This window comes from Onthophagus taurus, chromosome 5 (genome assembly GCF_036711975.1).
Source record: "Onthophagus taurus isolate NC chromosome 5, IU_Otau_3.0, whole genome shotgun sequence".
NCBI classification, from domain to species: domain Eukaryota; kingdom Metazoa; phylum Arthropoda; class Insecta; order Coleoptera; family Scarabaeidae; genus Onthophagus; species Onthophagus taurus.
In genome coordinates, this window is record NC_091970.1 from 3,973,942 (window position 1) to 3,991,619 (window position 17,678).

At 33.8% G+C, this 17,678-nt stretch overlaps 3 protein-coding genes across 8 annotated transcripts; 2 read left to right on the top strand and 1 right to left on the bottom strand.

Annotated features, from left to right (window-relative positions):
• The first annotated feature begins 347 nt into the window (after positions 1-347).
• On the top strand, positions 348-5,535 carry LOC111426087 (RING finger protein unk). 5 transcript variants are annotated; one of them, XM_023060430.2, is made up of 7 exons: positions 348-713; positions 822-1,031; positions 1,310-1,932; positions 1,995-2,128; positions 2,422-2,602; positions 2,731-2,838; positions 2,895-5,535. In XM_023060430.2, the coding sequence occupies exons 1-7, from the start codon at positions 655-657 to the stop codon at positions 3,812-3,814; spliced, it is 2,235 nt and encodes a 744-aa protein (XP_022916198.1). In that variant the 5' UTR covers positions 348-654; the 3' UTR covers positions 3,815-5,535. The 5 variants fall into 5 exon arrangements, with proteins under 5 accessions (XP_022916198.1, XP_022916199.1, XP_022916203.1 ...); XM_023060431.2 differs by having other exon boundaries at positions 2,740-2,838; XM_023060435.2 differs by having other exon boundaries at positions 2,773-2,838.
• LOC111426428 (Huntingtin-associated protein 40 kDa) lies at positions 5,522-6,844 on the bottom strand. The gene is made up of 3 exons (XM_023060940.2): positions 6,646-6,844; positions 5,912-6,597; positions 5,522-5,855 (listed from the first exon to the last, which is right to left on the bottom strand). The coding sequence occupies exons 1-3, from the start codon at positions 6,711-6,713 to the stop codon at positions 5,692-5,694; spliced, it is 918 nt and encodes a 305-aa protein (XP_022916708.1). The 5' UTR covers positions 6,714-6,844; the 3' UTR covers positions 5,522-5,691.
• Positions 6,845-6,980: 136 nt separating this feature from the next.
• LOC111426129 (uncharacterized) lies at positions 6,981-12,971 on the top strand. 2 transcript variants are annotated; one of them, XM_023060503.2, is made up of 12 exons: positions 6,981-7,233; positions 7,329-7,540; positions 7,592-7,696; positions 7,752-7,901; positions 7,954-8,161; positions 8,275-8,346; positions 8,545-8,866; positions 8,916-9,364; positions 9,417-9,663; positions 9,720-10,599; positions 11,057-11,921; positions 11,975-12,971. In XM_023060503.2, the coding sequence occupies exons 2-12, from the start codon at positions 7,357-7,359 to the stop codon at positions 12,489-12,491; spliced, it is 3,999 nt and encodes a 1,332-aa protein (XP_022916271.2). In that variant the 5' UTR covers positions 6,981-7,233; positions 7,329-7,356; the 3' UTR covers positions 12,492-12,971. The 2 variants fall into 2 exon arrangements, with proteins under 2 accessions (XP_022916271.2, XP_022916272.2); XM_023060504.2 differs by lacking the exon at positions 8,275-8,346 and having other exon boundaries at positions 6,982-7,233.
• Positions 12,972-17,678: the final 4,707 nt, after the last annotated feature.

The window sequence follows — 17,678 nt, forward strand, 5'->3', positions numbered from 1 at the left end:
TTTAATTATGAGAATTTTAAATTTGTACATAAAATGACCTCATTTGTGATTGGTTGAGGACGATTTTTCTTCATTTTTGACAACGATTTAGATTTAAAGGTTAGGTTACGAATTGCAATAATTTTAGAGTGGATTTGATTAAAAAAGATAACAATAAATTGTCTTTTATGATACAGTTGTCTTGTTTAACGAGGTTCGGTAAAAACATTTAATTTAATTTATCACTTTACAGAATTCGAAATTTACGCATAAATATTATTATAAAACTTTATTTCAAAATTAATTATAAATAAATATTAATAATGAATAAATAATCTGGTGATATTTTTTGGTTTATTTAGTGGTACCAACTTGATGTAATAAAGAAGTTAACCTTAAATAACCTTTCAACCTTGACGTTTGATATAAAATTGAAATCAGAAAAAGTGATAAAAGAAAGAAACATGACCGCACGTAACAGTTTTAAAAGTGATACAAGTTATTTAAGATTAAATTATTTTTTGGTCGATGCAATTTTCGATCAAAACATAAACGTCCTTGCGTAAAGGAAAGGCTACGGAAAATTCGTCGCGTCACGTGACCCGTATCATTTTCGTTCATTGGCCGATTGGCGGCGTGCCCTGCGCAGCTCCACTGCGCCACAGTGATTACAAAATGCCGTCAGAGTCTAAACCTTTGTTGACAGCCCAAACGGAAAAACCCAATCATTACTCGTAAGTGGCCCCATCGACGGTTTCGCTCACCGTACGACGACGGTGCGCGAACCCCGGACTTTTCCGTCGAACGGTTTTAACGGGCCCCGCTGGCCGTTCCTCTTCCAGATACTTGAAGGAATTTCGGGTGGAGCAATGCCCGCTCTTCCTACAACACAAATGTCAACAGCACAGACCGTTTACCTGTTTCCATTGGCACTTTATGAATCAGCGACGTAGGAGACCGGTGCGGCGTCGCGACGGCACGTTTAATTATAGCGCCGACAATTACTGTTCGAAATATGATGAAACCACTGGCATTTGCCCCGATGGCGACGAGTAAGTCTACACAAATTTTTATTGTTAAACAACCAACTATATAACCTAACTTTTTTGATAGCACCTGTCAATTACAAAAAAATATATATATTTATCTATAAATTTTATGTTTACCCACAAAAAATAAACACCTGTTTATCTAATTTTTCTTTAAATTCATTCATTTCACTCCACTTTACATAAATTAATATATTTAAACCAAAAAAAATTTTTTTTTTTAAATTTCTAACCTTACTTTTAACCTGTCAAAAAAAATTAATTAATTTTTTTCTCTTTAGGTGCCCTTTTTTACATAGAACAGCCGGTGATACAGAACGCAGATATCACTTGAGATATTACAAAACGTGTATGTGCGTTCATGACACAGATTCCCGCGGATTTTGCGTTAAAAATGGTTTGCACTGTGCGTTCGCTCACGGTAGTCAAGATCACCGACCGCCGGTTTACGATATTAAAGAGATTCAAGCGTTGGAAGCGGCCGAAGCGGAAGGAAATTCCGCGAACGGCCCCAACGCTCTAGATAAAGAACGGAATTTAATGAATGAAGACCCGAAATGGCAAGACACGAATTATGTACTTTCGAATTACAAGACAGAGCCGTGTAAACGGCCCCCTAGGTTGTGCAGACAGGGATATGCCTGTCCCCAATATCATAATAGCAAAGATAAACGCCGAAGTCCGCGGAAATTTAAATACCGATCGACGCCATGTCCAAATGTGAAGCACGGGGAGGAATGGGGGGAGCCCGCAAATTGTGATGCGGGTGATTTGTGTTCGTATTGTCACACAAGAACCGAACAGCAGTTCCATCCGGAGATTTACAAGAGTACAAAGTGCAACGATGTCCAACAAGCTGGTTATTGTCCCAGGGGCGTTTTTTGTGCGTTTGCTCACGTTGAGCGTAAGTTTTTATTTTTTTGGGTTTACTGTGTTTACCATAAAATAATAATAATTGAATGATAGCGTTTATCGTAGAGGAAATGGGGGTTTCTAGAGAAGCCGCTGGTTCTTTGGATACCGGCACTAATTTTCAAGAGATCTTATCCAACGTTTTACCCCCGTCTATTGACAAAAAGGAAAAAAGTAGCGATAGTAGTGTAAGTTAATCCGAAATTTATGTAATTATTTTTATTTATTTACTTATCCCTTACTGTATGATTTTTAGATTTATTTAAAAACAAATCTATTAGACTATTAACCTATTCAGTTCTAGGTCTAGTGTTAGTTCTAGTTTTGCACTATCACTAGAACTAACACTACACCTAGAACTAGAAACATTCGGGTTTAGCTGCATGTCTCTTAAGACGGCTAAACTCGAATGATTCTAGTTCTAAGTCTTGCGCTCATCTAGCGCTGAAAGATACTTAATTAATTTTATTTTAATTTCCAGAATGGAAGTAGCGAAGTATCTGAATCAGCATCAACATCATCGTTAGGTTCGAATAGTTCTCATAGTAAGGCACCGGGGGCTCAGCTAACTCATAAGCCGATCCCATATCATAGGCCAAACACATTAAACACTTACGAATTAGCCAAACAATTGTTAGCAATCGAACGTGATCCAAATTTAGGTGAGTAATCGTTTCTTTATCGTTCTAATTTTTTTTGAGTCACTTATTAAGAGCGTTTGCGTTTGATTTCGTCGCGTTCACGCGTCTGTTTCTTTTTTTGGTGTTTTTTGCCGATACGATGCGTTTAGATGTAATAGAGAGAGAACAAAGGAAACAAAATCTGTGTTTAGCGTATACAGGAATTGGGCCGCCATCCTCGTTCTTCACCGGAAATGATACCGTAGAGAGTGTAGTTGGTAAATGTTTTTTTATAACTAAAGGAACAATTTTAATTGAGTCTTTTTTAATTTAGGAAACGCATTAGATGAGTTACACATCGAAGATCCGCTTAATTTAGCGTCTTTGGATCGGGATTTAGAGCGTGATTCGCCCACGGTGACAAATTCGATTTCGGTTGGGTTGGCAACGTCTGGTTTATTGGGTAGTTCGGCTCCTGTGAATATTCCGGGTGCTCAAAGAAGTGGAGGAGGAGCTCCGTTAGCTTTTAGTCCGACGAGTAATAGCCCGTTGCAGCAATTGAATAGTAGCTTTTTATCGGCGACTCGTTTTTCGCAACCGGAGCATATGGATCCGTTCATGAATCATTCTCAAATTCAGTTGAGCAGTTCTGCGTCGAAAATTAATAGTTTTTCGAATTTTTTCGATTTCCCATCGCATCAAAGCTTATCATCGCCGACTAATCGGAACCATAACAATTTTAATATGTCACCTGGATTAGGAAACAATTTGGAAATAGTACGGTTACGCGAAGAACTGAATAATTCTCGATTACAAATTTCAAATTGGGAGGAACGTTTATCGCAAGCCCGAACGGCTTGCGAGGCTTGGCAAAGAGAAACTGAGGAGGCAAATCGTAAAGTACAAATGACCGAGGGGAAATTAAGCGATGTACAAACGCAGTGTAGTAATTTAAAGCAGGAATTGGAGAAACAACAGGGCGGACCGCATTTGCATAGTATTAAAAAAGTTTCTGAACTTAGTAAGTTGCCGTTGAGCGTATTAAAAAATATCCAAGCTCAATTAAGACAAGATTTAGAAGAGGTTGATAAAGTGCTCTATCGGGAGACCGCATCGAAGTGTATGGTCTGCGAGGAACGTAATCGAACTGTCACGCTCAATTGTAATCATTTCGTGTTATGCAACTTGTGCGCGCACACGCAGAGCGAGTGCCCATATTGTCAAACACCGATCAACCTCGCGAATAATATCTAAAGAATAAAGTTATATAGGTTATGTAACTAGGTGAAAAAAAATTGGTCGGCATCACAAGATTCGACCCACGAAATAAATTTATTAATTTCTAATTAGAAAAAAGACATTCCGGATTATATAAAATCAATTTTATTAATTTGACGTTTGAGGTTATGTTGTTAATTAAACATTCCGGATTCACAAATTGGAATTGGTGGCGAAAAAATTGTGATGTTGCAACAATTTTTTTTTGTAACAAATTTTTTTATGATCACATCAAAAAAGAAATAACCAGGAATATTTATAAATAAAATAAATGTGGTAAAAAATAAAATTAACAACACGATTATACAACTTATCGATTAGAAATGTTTTGGAAGTGTTGGTTTCTTGTTAGTTGTTTTAATCAAATTTAGAACTTCAAATTAATTTAATTTATTGAGGTTTTATGTGAAAACTATTGACTTTCGCACTGACTCGTAAGTAACAATTTTTTCGTTGTTCGTACTTAACCGATACTACAAACATCCAAAATAATTAGAAAACGCATTTGTTAATAAATCACAATTAGTTGGATTAAATTCATTAATCATTTTTGGCTGTGAATTAACAAAAAGATTTTTTTTTAAGTTTGGTTATGTCAAAAAGTTTTTGAGTCAGTAGTTTTTACGTAATCATTTTTTTTTCATTCTTTATTCAAATACATCATAGTTTAGTTAGGAATTATATTGAATTTACATTTTTTTGTAAAGAAATCATTAAAATACATTCTAATGTTGCATTATAACCTCAAACATATCAAAAGTGACATGGGCCGACAAAATTTTAATCCAATTTTATTTTAAACGCGCCGAAAAGAAGAGAATTCGATTTAGATACAAAGAAAGATTTTTAACAATTAAGAATTGATTTAATTTGAGATAAAATAATTAATTTTGAGTGAGATGTGACATAACCTCAACTTTCGTAAACTAAAATATTAATTATTATAGAAAAGTAGTAAGAAAATTAATTAATTTTTGTCGGTTTATGTGTGTTAATCAGGTTTAATAAGCGTTTAACAATAAATAAACGTTTTGTTGGAATATTTTTAGCAGCGACATCTGTTACAAGAATTAATAATGAAATGTCAATTTAAGAATTCAAATTTAAGTTAAAATGCAACATTAAAGGATTTATAAACTATAAGATTATGTTTACAATATATTTTTGTTAAAAAAAGTAAATATTCTACGTACAGAATGCACCACAAAAAAGAATTAAATTAACCAAGCTTTTTTATGAACCCTTTAACACTTTAGGAAGGTATTGTGTTAATGGGTTAAATAAACACAAAATTATATAAAAAGATATTATACAAACGAAAATATTTTATAAAGGGTGAACCATGAAAGAGATATTTATTATTTTTTCAAAATAAAATGCGAAAATGGTTTTTATTTGTGCCCTTTACTCTTATTCGTAAAAGCTGTAACCTAGAGTCAAAAAAGGAAAACAAATTTTTCTAAATATACATTATGTACTTGTATTTGTAGTTAGGTAGTTATTAAAATAATTAATTGAAATATTAAAGAAAAAAAAATTGAATTTAAAATTGTAGCGGGCCTATAGTTATACATTTCTAGTGGTAGTGCAAAAATACTTTAATATACTTTACCGACACCATGATGTTCTTCTTCTTTCTGATTATTAAAAAAATAGTTCCAAGAAAATCAAATTTCAAATAAATAATTCTTACGGAACGTTTTCTCTTTTATTAATTATACATTTTCTTTTCGTTATCATTAACGGATACAAATAAAATTAATTAATTAAAAAAAGAATAATTGCTGTATTCCACCTCTATAATATTATAATAAAGATATTTTAAATTAAAAACTATTTGTTCTTCCTTCTAATTAAACATATGTTTTAATGAGATTTCTCAACAGATCCCGTTGTTTCACATTAAGATATTTCCAAAGTTGCGCTTCCAAATCCGGAAGCGTCGAATAATCCAACGATTGACACGTTAAAACGATTGATTGTAACAAAATAAATAAATCTTCGGAGATTCCATAACCTAAAAAAAAATTTAATCACAATCTCATATTAATTTTTAATTTATAATTATATTACTAATTGAGTTTTGGTTCTTTTTATCACCCCAAGTATACTTTTCCAAAACTTGCGCTAAATTTTGCGTTAATTTATGCGGACTCGGCCTTAAAATTAATAACAAAAAGACTCGAGAAATCTCCGCATCCAATAAAACATCAGATCTTGCCCCGTTAATCGGGCTTTTCTCGATAATATTAAAAATTTCCGTGAAATATTCCAAAGCCGACGTGTAATCCTCGTTTTCAATTGAATCGTTTGCTGCAGAACTCAAACAAAAAATTTTTGTATCGAGGGAATCCTCTGAGAGCTCGATCGCATCTTTTAAGTACATTTCTTTAACTCCATCGAGATCTAATCGATTTAACGATTCAATTATCTCGAAATCGACGCATATATTTAAGGGTGATTTCTCCGAATTTCGACTGGAGGCGTGTGTGAAGCAACTTATCGCCGCTTGGAGATTTTCGTTGCAAATACTTGGACATTCAAGCTTTTTGTTGTTTAATTCCGCAGATAAAAATTGACGCCCCGCTTTCATTAAACTCCAAGTTTCTCCGGATATATTCCCTAAGGAACCTTCACACCTCGCCGCTGCTATATAAGAAAGCCCCGCGTATGAAGGAAGTTCTTCATTTTGGCAGTGTTGACCCAAAGCAGTGAAAGATTCACAAGCTTCCGTTAAGTTGGGTTTTCTTAAAAATCTCCTAAAAAAATTCTTTATTTATTTAATTTAATAAGTTTTGATGAATTACTTTCTTAATTTATTCGATGTGGCTCTATATTGATCTAAAATATCACTCCCCGTTGGCTCAATACTCATTATTTAAGATAAATTTGAGATTAATCCTAATAAGTTAAAGTGAGGTTATGTTTAGTTTATTTATTTGATTAATTTTTGGTGGTGACATCTATGGATCTTAATAATTATAAACAAATATTTTTATAAACTAATTCAAATTTGATAAATAATAATTCTTAATTGTTTAATTTAAATTAATAATAAATTTTATTTGTTGATCTTTTAAATTAGTCTTTCAAAAAATAGATGGCGGTCGAATCGCAAATTCTAAACGAGATTATCGAAAGAAGGGTGTATGTCCTAGAAAGAAACAGAAGCTGTTGTTGAAGTAGAGGAAGGATGTTTTGGAATGCGGCGGTCACCGAATAGTGTGTGCATTTGGTGCCCCAATTCTCACGTTTTAAATGCCTAAAATTGGAGTGTTACCGTTCCTCGGGTGGTTTCAAACGAAACCCCTTTAGCGCGGGCCCCACCGTTCCCATTAATCCATCCATGCTGTGTCTGTTTAAAACACAATTCAGCGTTCAATTCAATGTGTTAAGTAAGTTAAATCATCAGACTCAAAAAGAAACAATTATTAATTAATAATTAAACTCCCTGTATATAAATTAAATTATTTTAATTAAAACGTTTTAGATGGATATAACAAAATGAAAGTGTTAAAATGAGTTCGAGGCCCCATTCTGGAAGTAAATCCTCGACCGGACATAGACGTTCGGAATCAGGGGGCCATCATCGGCACTCTTCCGGTTCGGGGCAAAGTTACGATGAACACAAAGAACGGAAACATCATCGTTCGAAATCGGGGGTGCAAGAACGTGAAAGAACCGAATCTGGTTCATCACAATGTAAGTTAAATTAATCAAAATAATTTTAAATTAATTAATTTTTTGATTTAGTATCGAACAGGTTAGAATTTCGTTCGGCTCAAGGTCTCGCCAATGATAATATTAATCAAATGATTGTTCGCCCAACCACTTTGTTGCCATTACGTCCCACACAAGGTCAGATTTAATTGGAAATTTAAGAAAATTTTTAAAAAATCTTTTTAATTCGTAGATGGTTCCGTTGATTCTACTCTCCCGGAACGACAACCACTAAAATTTGATGTAAATCTTATTGGGGCTCCTCCTGAAGTCGAACAACTCGTTAAAAACATCAAACAGGTTGCTGAAACGTTTTTGTATCATTGGAAAACTTTCCCTATCGGTGAGTTAAACCAAATTAGATAAATAGATTATTATATTTGAATTAACTTTAGTTCTTCCAACTCCGGTTTCTCAAACCGATTCATTTCCAACATCACAAGTTTCTTCGGACGGATCTTTATCCCGATCTCGTTGTAAATTCCACCTTCGCGATCTCTTTGTGGCGCCATCTTTTGACGAATTGGATGCGGTCGCCGTTGACGGGAAAGGCGAGCCGAGGAAATTAACCGGAAAACAATTAGAGTACATCCGGGAAAGAGGGTAAGTTTCGAAACGGTAAGGTTTTCATTGTATTTCATAAACCTTTTTCGTTTTTTTGCGAAAACATCTAAACGATTTTTTTTTGACGTTTTTTATTATTACATCTGTAAAAGCTTGCACAAGGATAAATATGGAAAGCCGAAACGGCTCAACTGCGAACAACTAGAGTCAATTAGACGTCACGGGTATGTTTAGATGTGTCCGTGTGGTTTTTATTAATTTATTTAAATGATTTTAAATTTACAATAAAATTTTTTTATTTCATAATAGATGGCGCCACGTTATAAACGTCAATGTCATTTTTTTGACTTAAATTTTTTTTTTGTTTTCATAAATAAAAAATTATCATTGGGGTTATTAAGAATGAATTGAAATTTTTTCAGTTCTTTTGAAGTGGAATCATTGAATTTTCCGGGTCAACAGCACAAATGGCAACTTTCTCAATTACTTCAGAAAGGTACGGAGCGCAGTCGAGAATCTCTCCTCAACGATTTAGCTTTATCGTTACGGTTTTTGGTGGTAACCGGGAAAGGGAGGCTCGTTTCGCATTTTTTCAGCGTTTCCCAAGCTTTAAAGAGTCTTTTAAAAGGGGTTTTAAGAATAATCGATGTTTTAATTGGAATTCCGAGCTTGCAAGCTCACAATTTGGACACGAAAATCCGCGAGGAACGTAGTAAATACCTCGTTGCTGAATTAGTTTGCAGGGTAAGTTGGTTTCATTTAATTTTTTTGAAATTAATTTATTAATTTTTAGCCCGAACATGAAGATTCGTTGGAAATGTTGTGTTCGTACGTTCGTAAACAACTGCGTAGAGCTGCCACGGAAAAATTTGAGGTTGCTAAAGAGTGCACTCAAACTCCAGTTTCCGTTCCCTACAAATATTTGACTCCGGCAACCACCGAATTAGATTTAAGACTTTGGGATCGGACTTTAATAAGAAAAGCGATCCCCGTTTTGGTATCAATTTTAGAGCGAGAAACTCGCGGGTGGTTTCTACACTTTCGAGAGCGTCTCATTGCAGAGCTCCGAGCTGAGAAAATGTGCGACGAAGATATTGAACAACAAGTTAATGAAGCCGTTATGAAGGAATATTTACAAAGGGTTTATAACAGTATCTTATCGCACGCTGATATCCAAGCTTTAGGGGAAGGAATTCCCCAGTTGTTTGTGCAACAAGCCCAAAGTGTTGTTTTAATGCATCGGTAAAAGATTTTTTTTTTAAGTAACAATAAATTAATTAATTTTTTGTTTTAGAGCCGTGGAAAGCGTTCAATTGCGTTTAACCAAAAGCCAAGAATGTTTTAGAATTAAACTCTACAACACACACCCAGTTTTATCGAGAATCGAACCTTGGTTACGATCTAAATTACACGCAGCTCAGGTTAGGTTTAGCTTCGAAAATCAATGGAGCGCCCATCAGGAGGCTTTATCGTATTGTACACAACAAAAACTTAATCAAACTATGTACTTTTTAAATCGTGATCTCGCTTTTATGAAAGAGGTGGTTAAAAAATTTATTCAATTAATTTTTTTTTATTAAATTTTTTTAATTTTTAGAGAGAACCAGCTTTATTACGTGAATTACGCAAAGTAAAAACCCCAACGCGTAGTTTTTTATGGCCCACCCAAATCTGGTTACCAACGAATTGGATTGTTCGTCGCAGTTTTCAAGGTCAATCAGAAATAATTCCTACCATCCTAAGCAAACAAGCGACAAGCATAACAACGCCACGTTCCGATCCGAGTCAGCCCGTTTTTCTGGTTGAAAAAGAAATCGTAAGAACCACAACAACCCGTTGGCCATTATGGCGCGTTTTTAATTATTTCCATCGATCGTGGTGTTGGACCTGGAACGCAATGTTTTTCTTTGGGGTTGTTTTGCCATGGTGTAGCCCGGTGGGGTTGCGAGCCCTTCTTTGCGTAAAACCCTTCATGCCCGATTTAGAGTTATCCCAAGTGAATGGAACCTTGTTTCCAAGAAAAAGCAGTTTGACGTCGACGCTTTGTTCGCGGTTGGTTAATTTGTGGAGACACATTTCGAAATCTCGGACGCATTTTGAAACGAAACCCGACACCGGGTTCATTGGGAAAGGGTTAACGCGACATTTAAATCGAGTTTGGAATTACGCCGGGAAAGGATTGTGCGGGACGTTGTTTTTAGTGGTGGTTTTTCCGGTTGTTTGTGTTGCGGTTATCGTGGGGAGTCTTTTTGTGGCCGTTTTCGCTGTTTTGTGGATGCCCGTTTTAACTTTGGGGGTCCAAATAACGAATGGATTGATTTATGACCTCGATAGCCCGGAGAGTCAGAAGAATCGATATTTCATCGTTTTCGAAGCTTTGATTTTTAATATTATAATCGAGGGATTAATCCAACCGATTTTGGCTTTATTTGTCGCTGCTGTTATTTGTCCATTAATAGCTCTTATTATTTTAGCAGGTTTGTTTCAAGTACAGTAGAATTTAAAAGGACTTGTCAATTTCTAATTTCTCACTAGCGCCATCTTTTGTTGATTCCATGTTATGACTTTTTCGCTACAAATTTTTATTAATAACTCAACAATTTTTATATGATATTGAAAACAGCATCTTTTATCTCTAATTTATGATATAAATCGTTTCTTAACTCCAAAAAATTAAGTCAATAAGATCTTTTAAAATTTTGACATTTCCGAACGTATCCTAATTGAACTTAATTCTCTTTTTAACACCAAGACTAGAATTAACACTTGATCTAGAAGAAGAAACAGAATAAATTAAGTATTTGCCCGAATGGAGCAGTCCTCTTAGATTCTACAGTCGTTGATTTTGATTTAAAAAAAATTTAACATAACCTCACTTTTAAACTGACTTCTATGACATTTCTTAATTTGACGTTTTTAAATTTGACATTTTAGGTGGTGTTTCTCGATATTGGTTACGATTATTATGGGATACAACTCTTTTTCATTTAATAATAAAGAAGCGTGGTCGAATTCCCGCAAGCGATAGTTTCGTTGTGAAAAGAATTGCTGGGCCGGGATTAGCGGCGGATTATTATTTTCAAATAAGCCCGGAACAAGCTTTGGCGGCTTTTGAGGCGAAAATGGAATGGGATGAGCTCTCCGCGTATCAATTAATAGTTGAAAACACGATTATGCAGCCCCAAAAAGATTTTGCCCAATTCATTGAGGCTTGTTTTGGAAGCTTTTCGACTCAATTAGCGAAAAACGGTCAATATAAAATGTTGGAGAAGGAGGCTCAAGATCTCGTGGGGATTTTACACGAAAAATTGGAAAAACGACGGAGGGATTTGCAAACGGGGTTAAGTGTGACTGTTAAAAGTCGGATTAAGTTGAGTATGAACGAATTAAAAATTGCGATTCAACAAGGTGCTTTAATGTTGGAGCGATTTTATCCCATTCATGTTTTTCCGAGGATGAGTTGTAGCGAGGAGCAATTTTGGGATGCGAAAACGCTTACTCCGGGTGATTGGCCCGGATTAGCGGGGGTTTTGTACTCTGAATTATTTAGCTTGGATATTTTAACCCCGTTGGATCACTCGGATACGAGTTTCCGGCTTGACCCACATCCTCAAATTGATTTATCGAGGTACACGGAGATGGTTCATAGTGCCCAATTAGGTGTGGGTGGACCTGATTTATTGGGGAATGTATACACACCGAGAGGAAATATACAAGTTCAATCACCATATTTGGAAGTTTCGGCGTTTAATCCCCGTGCTAAATGGGCTTGTACGGGAAAAAAACCTGAAAAGAGGCCGTAAGTTCATTATAACGATTTCAATTCAAATGATTGATTATTTTTATTTATAGAGAATCAAATACGCCAATTAATTCGTTAAAAAACTCAACAAATAAAGTTTCTTTATGGATGCCTTGGAAGAAAAAACCAAAACCTTATATGCCAGATAAATTGGTTATCCCCCTTCCAATTCCTCATCCAGCGCATATCGCTATAACAATTTATAATCGAGATTCCGATGACCCAATTCCTTTGGAATCGGAGATTTGTCAAAGTATTTTGAGGGGTATCGAAGAAAGTCATATTTCACCAGATGAAGCTGGTCGTCCATTTGAAATACAAGGTTTCGAAACGGCAAGTTCTAGTTCGGAAACAATTGAAACACCAAATACATGTACCGGAGATGAATCTTTGAATAACGATTCGAATCGAAATTCCGGGGTTTATCAATGGACGTTGAATAAATGGGGACAGCGAAAACGGATTAATTCAGGCAGCGTCCGGGTTGATTTGGCCAGTCCAGAAGATGTTACATTAGATAGCGATAGTACTAGAGTTGTATTTAGCACTTACGGAACTACCGTTTGATGATTTTTATTTAATTGTCCCATTTTAATTTGTTATTTTTATCGGAATTTTAATTTGATTGTTTTTTGATGATGAGATTAATAATGTTAATGTTTAACGATAAACGAGGATTAAGAAGAAAAGATAAAGTAGAGTTAGCGATAATTAATTAATATTAAAAAGAAATAATTAAAGAAAATATTCTTAGGATATTTGAAGATAAATTAATAGATTTCGTTTAATTTATGAAGTGAGACTAATTTTTCTAGTCATGATCTGATTTTTAATCTCGTCAATGATCTATTCTTTTTAATTCTTTATTAACAGCGTTCACTCTGTTACCGATTAGCTTCTCGCTTATTATTAGATTATTTTATAACTCATTTCATTTTAATGTAATATATTAGGTGGTAAGTACAAAATTAATTAATAATTTCATTCGATCTTCAATTAAAAACACTAAATAAATTAAAAGAAAAAGAAAACAACATTTAAGACTGATTTATTGTTTTAATTTTTAAAACTTAAATCCTTATATGATTTAGCAGGATGATATATATATTTATTAATAAAACAAATATGACTGGTTGTAAATAAATATAATGTGTCATCTCTTGTTCGATTGCGAAACTTTTATTTTGTAATCGTTAATTTGACAGTTATTTTTGGACAGTCGCGTGAGTTGATTTGTGTTAAAAGATGTCGAAAAAACTTTTTCCCTATTAAGGAAAATGAATAATACTAATCAGTTTTTAAGTGTTTAATTCTCCAATTACTTTTTAATTGAAGAAAAAGGGTAAAAATTAATACTTAATAAGTTAACCTTACAATTGACAGATGGTGCTCAAATTTACTGTTTTAATTTTTTTTCATTTTATTTATGTAATTTAATTTTACTTCTTTTAATTTATTTTAATTTCATCTATTTTAGTTTAATTTACCTTAATTTAATTTATTTCATTTTGTTGTTTACAGAGGGGATTTAACAAAAGGATTTTATTAATAACAAAATGTAAGTGAAAATTTATTTATTTATTTATAAAAACTATTTTTATTACCTTAAAGAATAAATACATAAACGAATAGGATGTTTTTTTAAAATAATAAATATTTAATTTATAAACAGGTTAAAATTAATTAAATGTGGCGACATCTATAAATCAAATGTAGAACTAAGCAAACAAAATTAAAGGATTTTCACATTTCTATTATGAAACATTATCTTATTGTTTATTTATACATACAATTACTAAAGAATTAATTATTTGTTTGTAAAAATACATAAAAAACTTAATATGAAACACTTTCTATAAATAAAATATTTTTTATAGTCGTTAATTTGACAGTTAATTTTTGACGGTCGCGCGAGTTGATTTGTGTTAAAAGTTTGTTGTAAAATCTTTATCTGTGTTAAAAGAAGTGATTATTATCACTCATTTCTTGAGTGTTTCAATCTCCAAATAACTCAATTTCAATGAAATTCACTTTTCAACTAAAGAAAAATGGTAAAGATTAATACTTATTAATTTAACCTTAAAATTGATGGAGGCCCTTAGTATTCATAGATGGCGCTTAAAATTGTTTACCGTTCAACTTAGTTTTGACATTTTAATTTTATTTATAATTAATTTATTTAATTTCATCATTTACAGAAAGGGGGTCCATCACAACGATTTGATTAATTACAAAGGTAAGTGAACATTTATTTGGTTATTTATAAAAATTGTTTCTATTTTTTTAAATTCTAACCTTAAACTTAAAAGCGGTACAGTTGAGCGTCTTTTGGGATTTCCAAGGGCATTGCAATCAAATTTAGGCAAATGCCGCTAAGAAACCCCGAAATTGCTTCAACTCAACAAGAATTAAATAAAATCATTCTTCTTTTTGATCCGATTAATGCTTCAAAAAAGACAACTTGGGACTTAACAGGCCAGTAGTTTTTAGTTAAACTATCTGAACCGATAAGGCCCAAGTCGTCATAAAAATCCTTGTTTAAGACGAATAATCTGAAAGAAAAAAATAAAGTTAATCGTTTTATAAATGATTTTAAAGAGGGCCCCGCGGGGTCCGCTCAAAGAGATATCTTAAAGAGGTTTGTCGAAGAAATGCGAACAATGCGCCCCTTTTTCAATTGCCGCGATCTCGGTAGCAAGAGCTCACAAGAGTTGGGCCTCGGGAATCCGGTAAATCCGCGATCCGAACGTGTATTTTCCGCCATTAGCTTGCATTTTGCATAATTGGGGCCCACATTACCCGCGGTTAAGTATCCCCGTTTCAAATACCTCACTCTTAAAAGCTTTGTATAAATACCCATTAACTTTACGATTTAAATGATTCGAAATTTAATATTGAGGAATGTTTTTGTAACGTTATTGTATCCTTGATTGTGCGAGAGCTTCTTGAAAATGGAAATGCATAGAGATGTTCGCGTGGGTTCCCCTTCAAATAAGGGGCCACAATGTGGTCTATTATCATCTGAAAACCCCCACCCACTAAATTTAAATTATCATATGTCAAATCAGATTTTTTTTCCGCAACTTAGCATGTTACCAAGTTTTACATTTACATATAACTTATTTATATACGGCGAGATGGTGCTTTTCTTGCACGCAAATTGAAATCGGAAAGAAAGATCGGTTGCGTTACAAACATGAATGCGAGCGACTCGGGAAGAAGAATACCAATGAGATATCTGAGTTTCAAGGTGGGACCAAAAAAGGATATGGAAATAAATAAAGATATTGAAAGAGATAGATAATAAATTTAGACATTTTTGTACAGGGATTCAGTATCTGATGGTAATCTTTCTCGGAAGAGACAACGTCGAAGCCTAATTTTATTACATTTAACGGCGATAACGCCTACCGTTGCTGTGTTTCTCCTAATACAGTGGTTCCTAAACTGTACACCACACCGAGCCAAGAAGCTGGTTGTTATTTTTTTTCTCGGTAGTAAGAAAGGTCTAAATCTGTCGCGGGGTTATAGCTTTAAGCCGAGGTCGCTTGCGGGCGAGGTAGAAGTGTTACAATGTCTTTTTTAAGGGTTAAATCTCATTGATGATAGTAGTTATTTATATACTAAGGCAGCGATGTTATAGGTTTGAGCCGAGGTCGCTTGCGGCCGAGGCCTTTAAGGTCTTTAATTCTTTAATCCTCTCATTGATGATATGATATATATTTGACGATAATAGTTATTTATAGAAAAATCGCTGAGACGGATCTAAAGATTTAATATTTTGATGTTACGAATTGCGACGTCATCGATGTTTTTATTAAATACAATATGCTATTTGTTTATTACGTAATTTGAAAGAGATTGTTTTCTGAATTATGTGCAGTGAGTATATAATTACATAAAAATTTTCATTGCAGGTGGAAGAATAACAATAGGCATGCAAAAATTAATCATTGTCTTTAATAAAATATCTGAAACAATTGGTTGCCATGGTTACGCGTAGCTACTGCTATTTTTCTATCTCAAATGAATGGGAATTTGTGCGTTACTTTTGAGAAATACTGTATACGAAGGCCACGATATTATAGGTTGGAGCAAAAGTCTAGAATGCATAATTTACTCAAAAATTAGTCTATTTTGGTGTACGGTGGTGGGTTCTATATTAGATATTACGCTTGTTCACGTAAGCCCTGTCAGATCGTTTCTGACTGATTTTCAACTTGAAATTCCATTTGCACATGTCAAATAATGCAAGTACATCTATTGACATGTGAATACATTATTTGACGTGACCGACTATAAATCAAGATTCCAATCAATTAGAAACTGTTCTACGAACAAACCTATTAGTACATACGCTTACACAGTCTCCCGCGTGTGACTGTGAGGTCGCAATTGCCAATAGAAACGATCGTCGGGCAAAATATGGCGTTAGTTAGAAGTTATTAAACTTAAAATTAAAAGTACAATTCCGTGGCAGGCGGTAGACTGTAAACTGCAAACTGTAGGCGACACTACTGGTTTACATGTATCTCTATGACAATAGTAGTAAAGTGTGCTTTTGGTTTGTGGTTGTGGTTTGCAGTCTGCCGCCTGTCACGGAATTGTACCTTTATTAGTCTAATTTTATTATATACCTTTTTGTATTAAATCCATATAACTTAAACTATTTGCATCGTAGGTTCGGATATTTCCGGAATAACTAAAATTAGAACTAGAAATATTCGTGTTTAGCCCTATGTCTTTTAAGACGGCTAAACCCGAATGTTTCTAGTTCTAGGTTTAGCATTAGTTCCACTCTTAGTTCAATAAAAATATACAACAATCTAGCGCTGAATGATAGTTAAAACTAAAACTAACACTAGACCTAGAACTAGAAAGATTAGGGTTAAGCCGTGTCTGAAGGCGCACGGCTAAACCCGAAACTTTCTAGTTCTAGGTCTACTGTTCAATGAAAATATGCGACATAATGATATCTGGTGTTAACTAGCGCTACTTAGCACTAGACCTAACATTAAACCTAGAACTAGAAACATTCGGCATTATGGCCGAAAAAGTGATTTATAAATATTGTATTAGATAATTAAAAAACATGTAAAATGAGTTCAAACTCGACATATCTAGTTATTATAACACCCAAGATATCTGCATCTTTATAAATTCAAGATTCATCGATGCTATTTAAAGTTAATTTTTTGGTAGATATAGGTTATGATACATCAAATTAGGTTAGAATTATCTGATCTTTTCGAAAATCTTAAGTAAGTGGATCTCAAAAGTAATTGAAAATGGCCACTTCCGGTCGGTAAATTTCATCTTTACTTAAGATTCTTAATTTTCACGATAAATTCTTTAAAATGATCCATTAATAAATAAATTTTATTTAATCCTTTTTTATCTTATAGGAACTAAAAATGATTTACGAGTTGATGATCCAAATCTTCAACTGGTTTCAATAAAAGATGGCAAAAAATTGGCGAAACTAATCAAAGCTGAGTGTTATTTAGAATGTTCCGCGCAAAGATTGCTGGGATTAGATGAAATTATCTAGGCGACTGTTAGGGCGAGCATGAAAAAGAAGAAACCACGAAAAACCAACGATTCTTGCGTTCTTTTGTAGCTTACTTTTACTTAAACCCGAATGATTCTAGTTCTAGGTATAGTGTTAGTTCTAGTTTTAGCGTTAGTTCTACTCTGAGTTTAATAAAAATATATAATCTAACGCTAAATAACAATTAAAACTAGAACTAAAAA

Excerpts from the sequence above, each read along its gene's own strand:
- LOC111426129 (XM_023060503.2), top strand. The coding sequence starts at position 7,357 with ATGAGTTCGAGGCCCCATTCTGGAAGTAAATCCTCGACCGGACATAGA. Across the intron at positions 7,902-7,953 it reads TTGGAAAACTTTCCCTATCG|TTCTTCCAACTCCGGTTTCT; the intron begins GTGAGTTAAACC and ends AATTAACTTTAG. Across the intron at positions 8,347-8,544 it reads GAGTCAATTAGACGTCACGG|TTCTTTTGAAGTGGAATCAT; the intron begins GTATGTTTAGAT and ends AAATTTTTTCAG.
- LOC111426428 (XM_023060940.2), bottom strand. The coding sequence starts at position 6,713 with ATGAGTATTGAGCCAACGGGGAGTGATATTTTAGATCAATATAGAGCC. Across the intron at positions 6,598-6,645 it reads ACATCGAATAAATTAAGAAA|GAGATTTTTAAGAAAACCCA; the intron begins GTAATTCATCAA and ends GAATTTTTTTAG. Across the intron at positions 5,856-5,911 it reads AAAGAACCAAAACTCAATTA|GTTATGGAATCTCCGAAGAT; the intron begins GTAATATAATTA and ends ATTTTTTTTTAG.
- LOC111426087 (XM_023060430.2), top strand. The coding sequence starts at position 655 with ATGCCGTCAGAGTCTAAACCTTTGTTGACAGCCCAAACGGAAAAACCC. Across the intron at positions 1,032-1,309 it reads ATTTGCCCCGATGGCGACGA|GTGCCCTTTTTTACATAGAA; the intron begins GTAAGTCTACAC and ends TTTTCTCTTTAG. Across the intron at positions 2,839-2,894 it reads TACCGTAGAGAGTGTAGTTG|GAAACGCATTAGATGAGTTA; the intron begins GTAAATGTTTTT and ends TTTTTAATTTAG.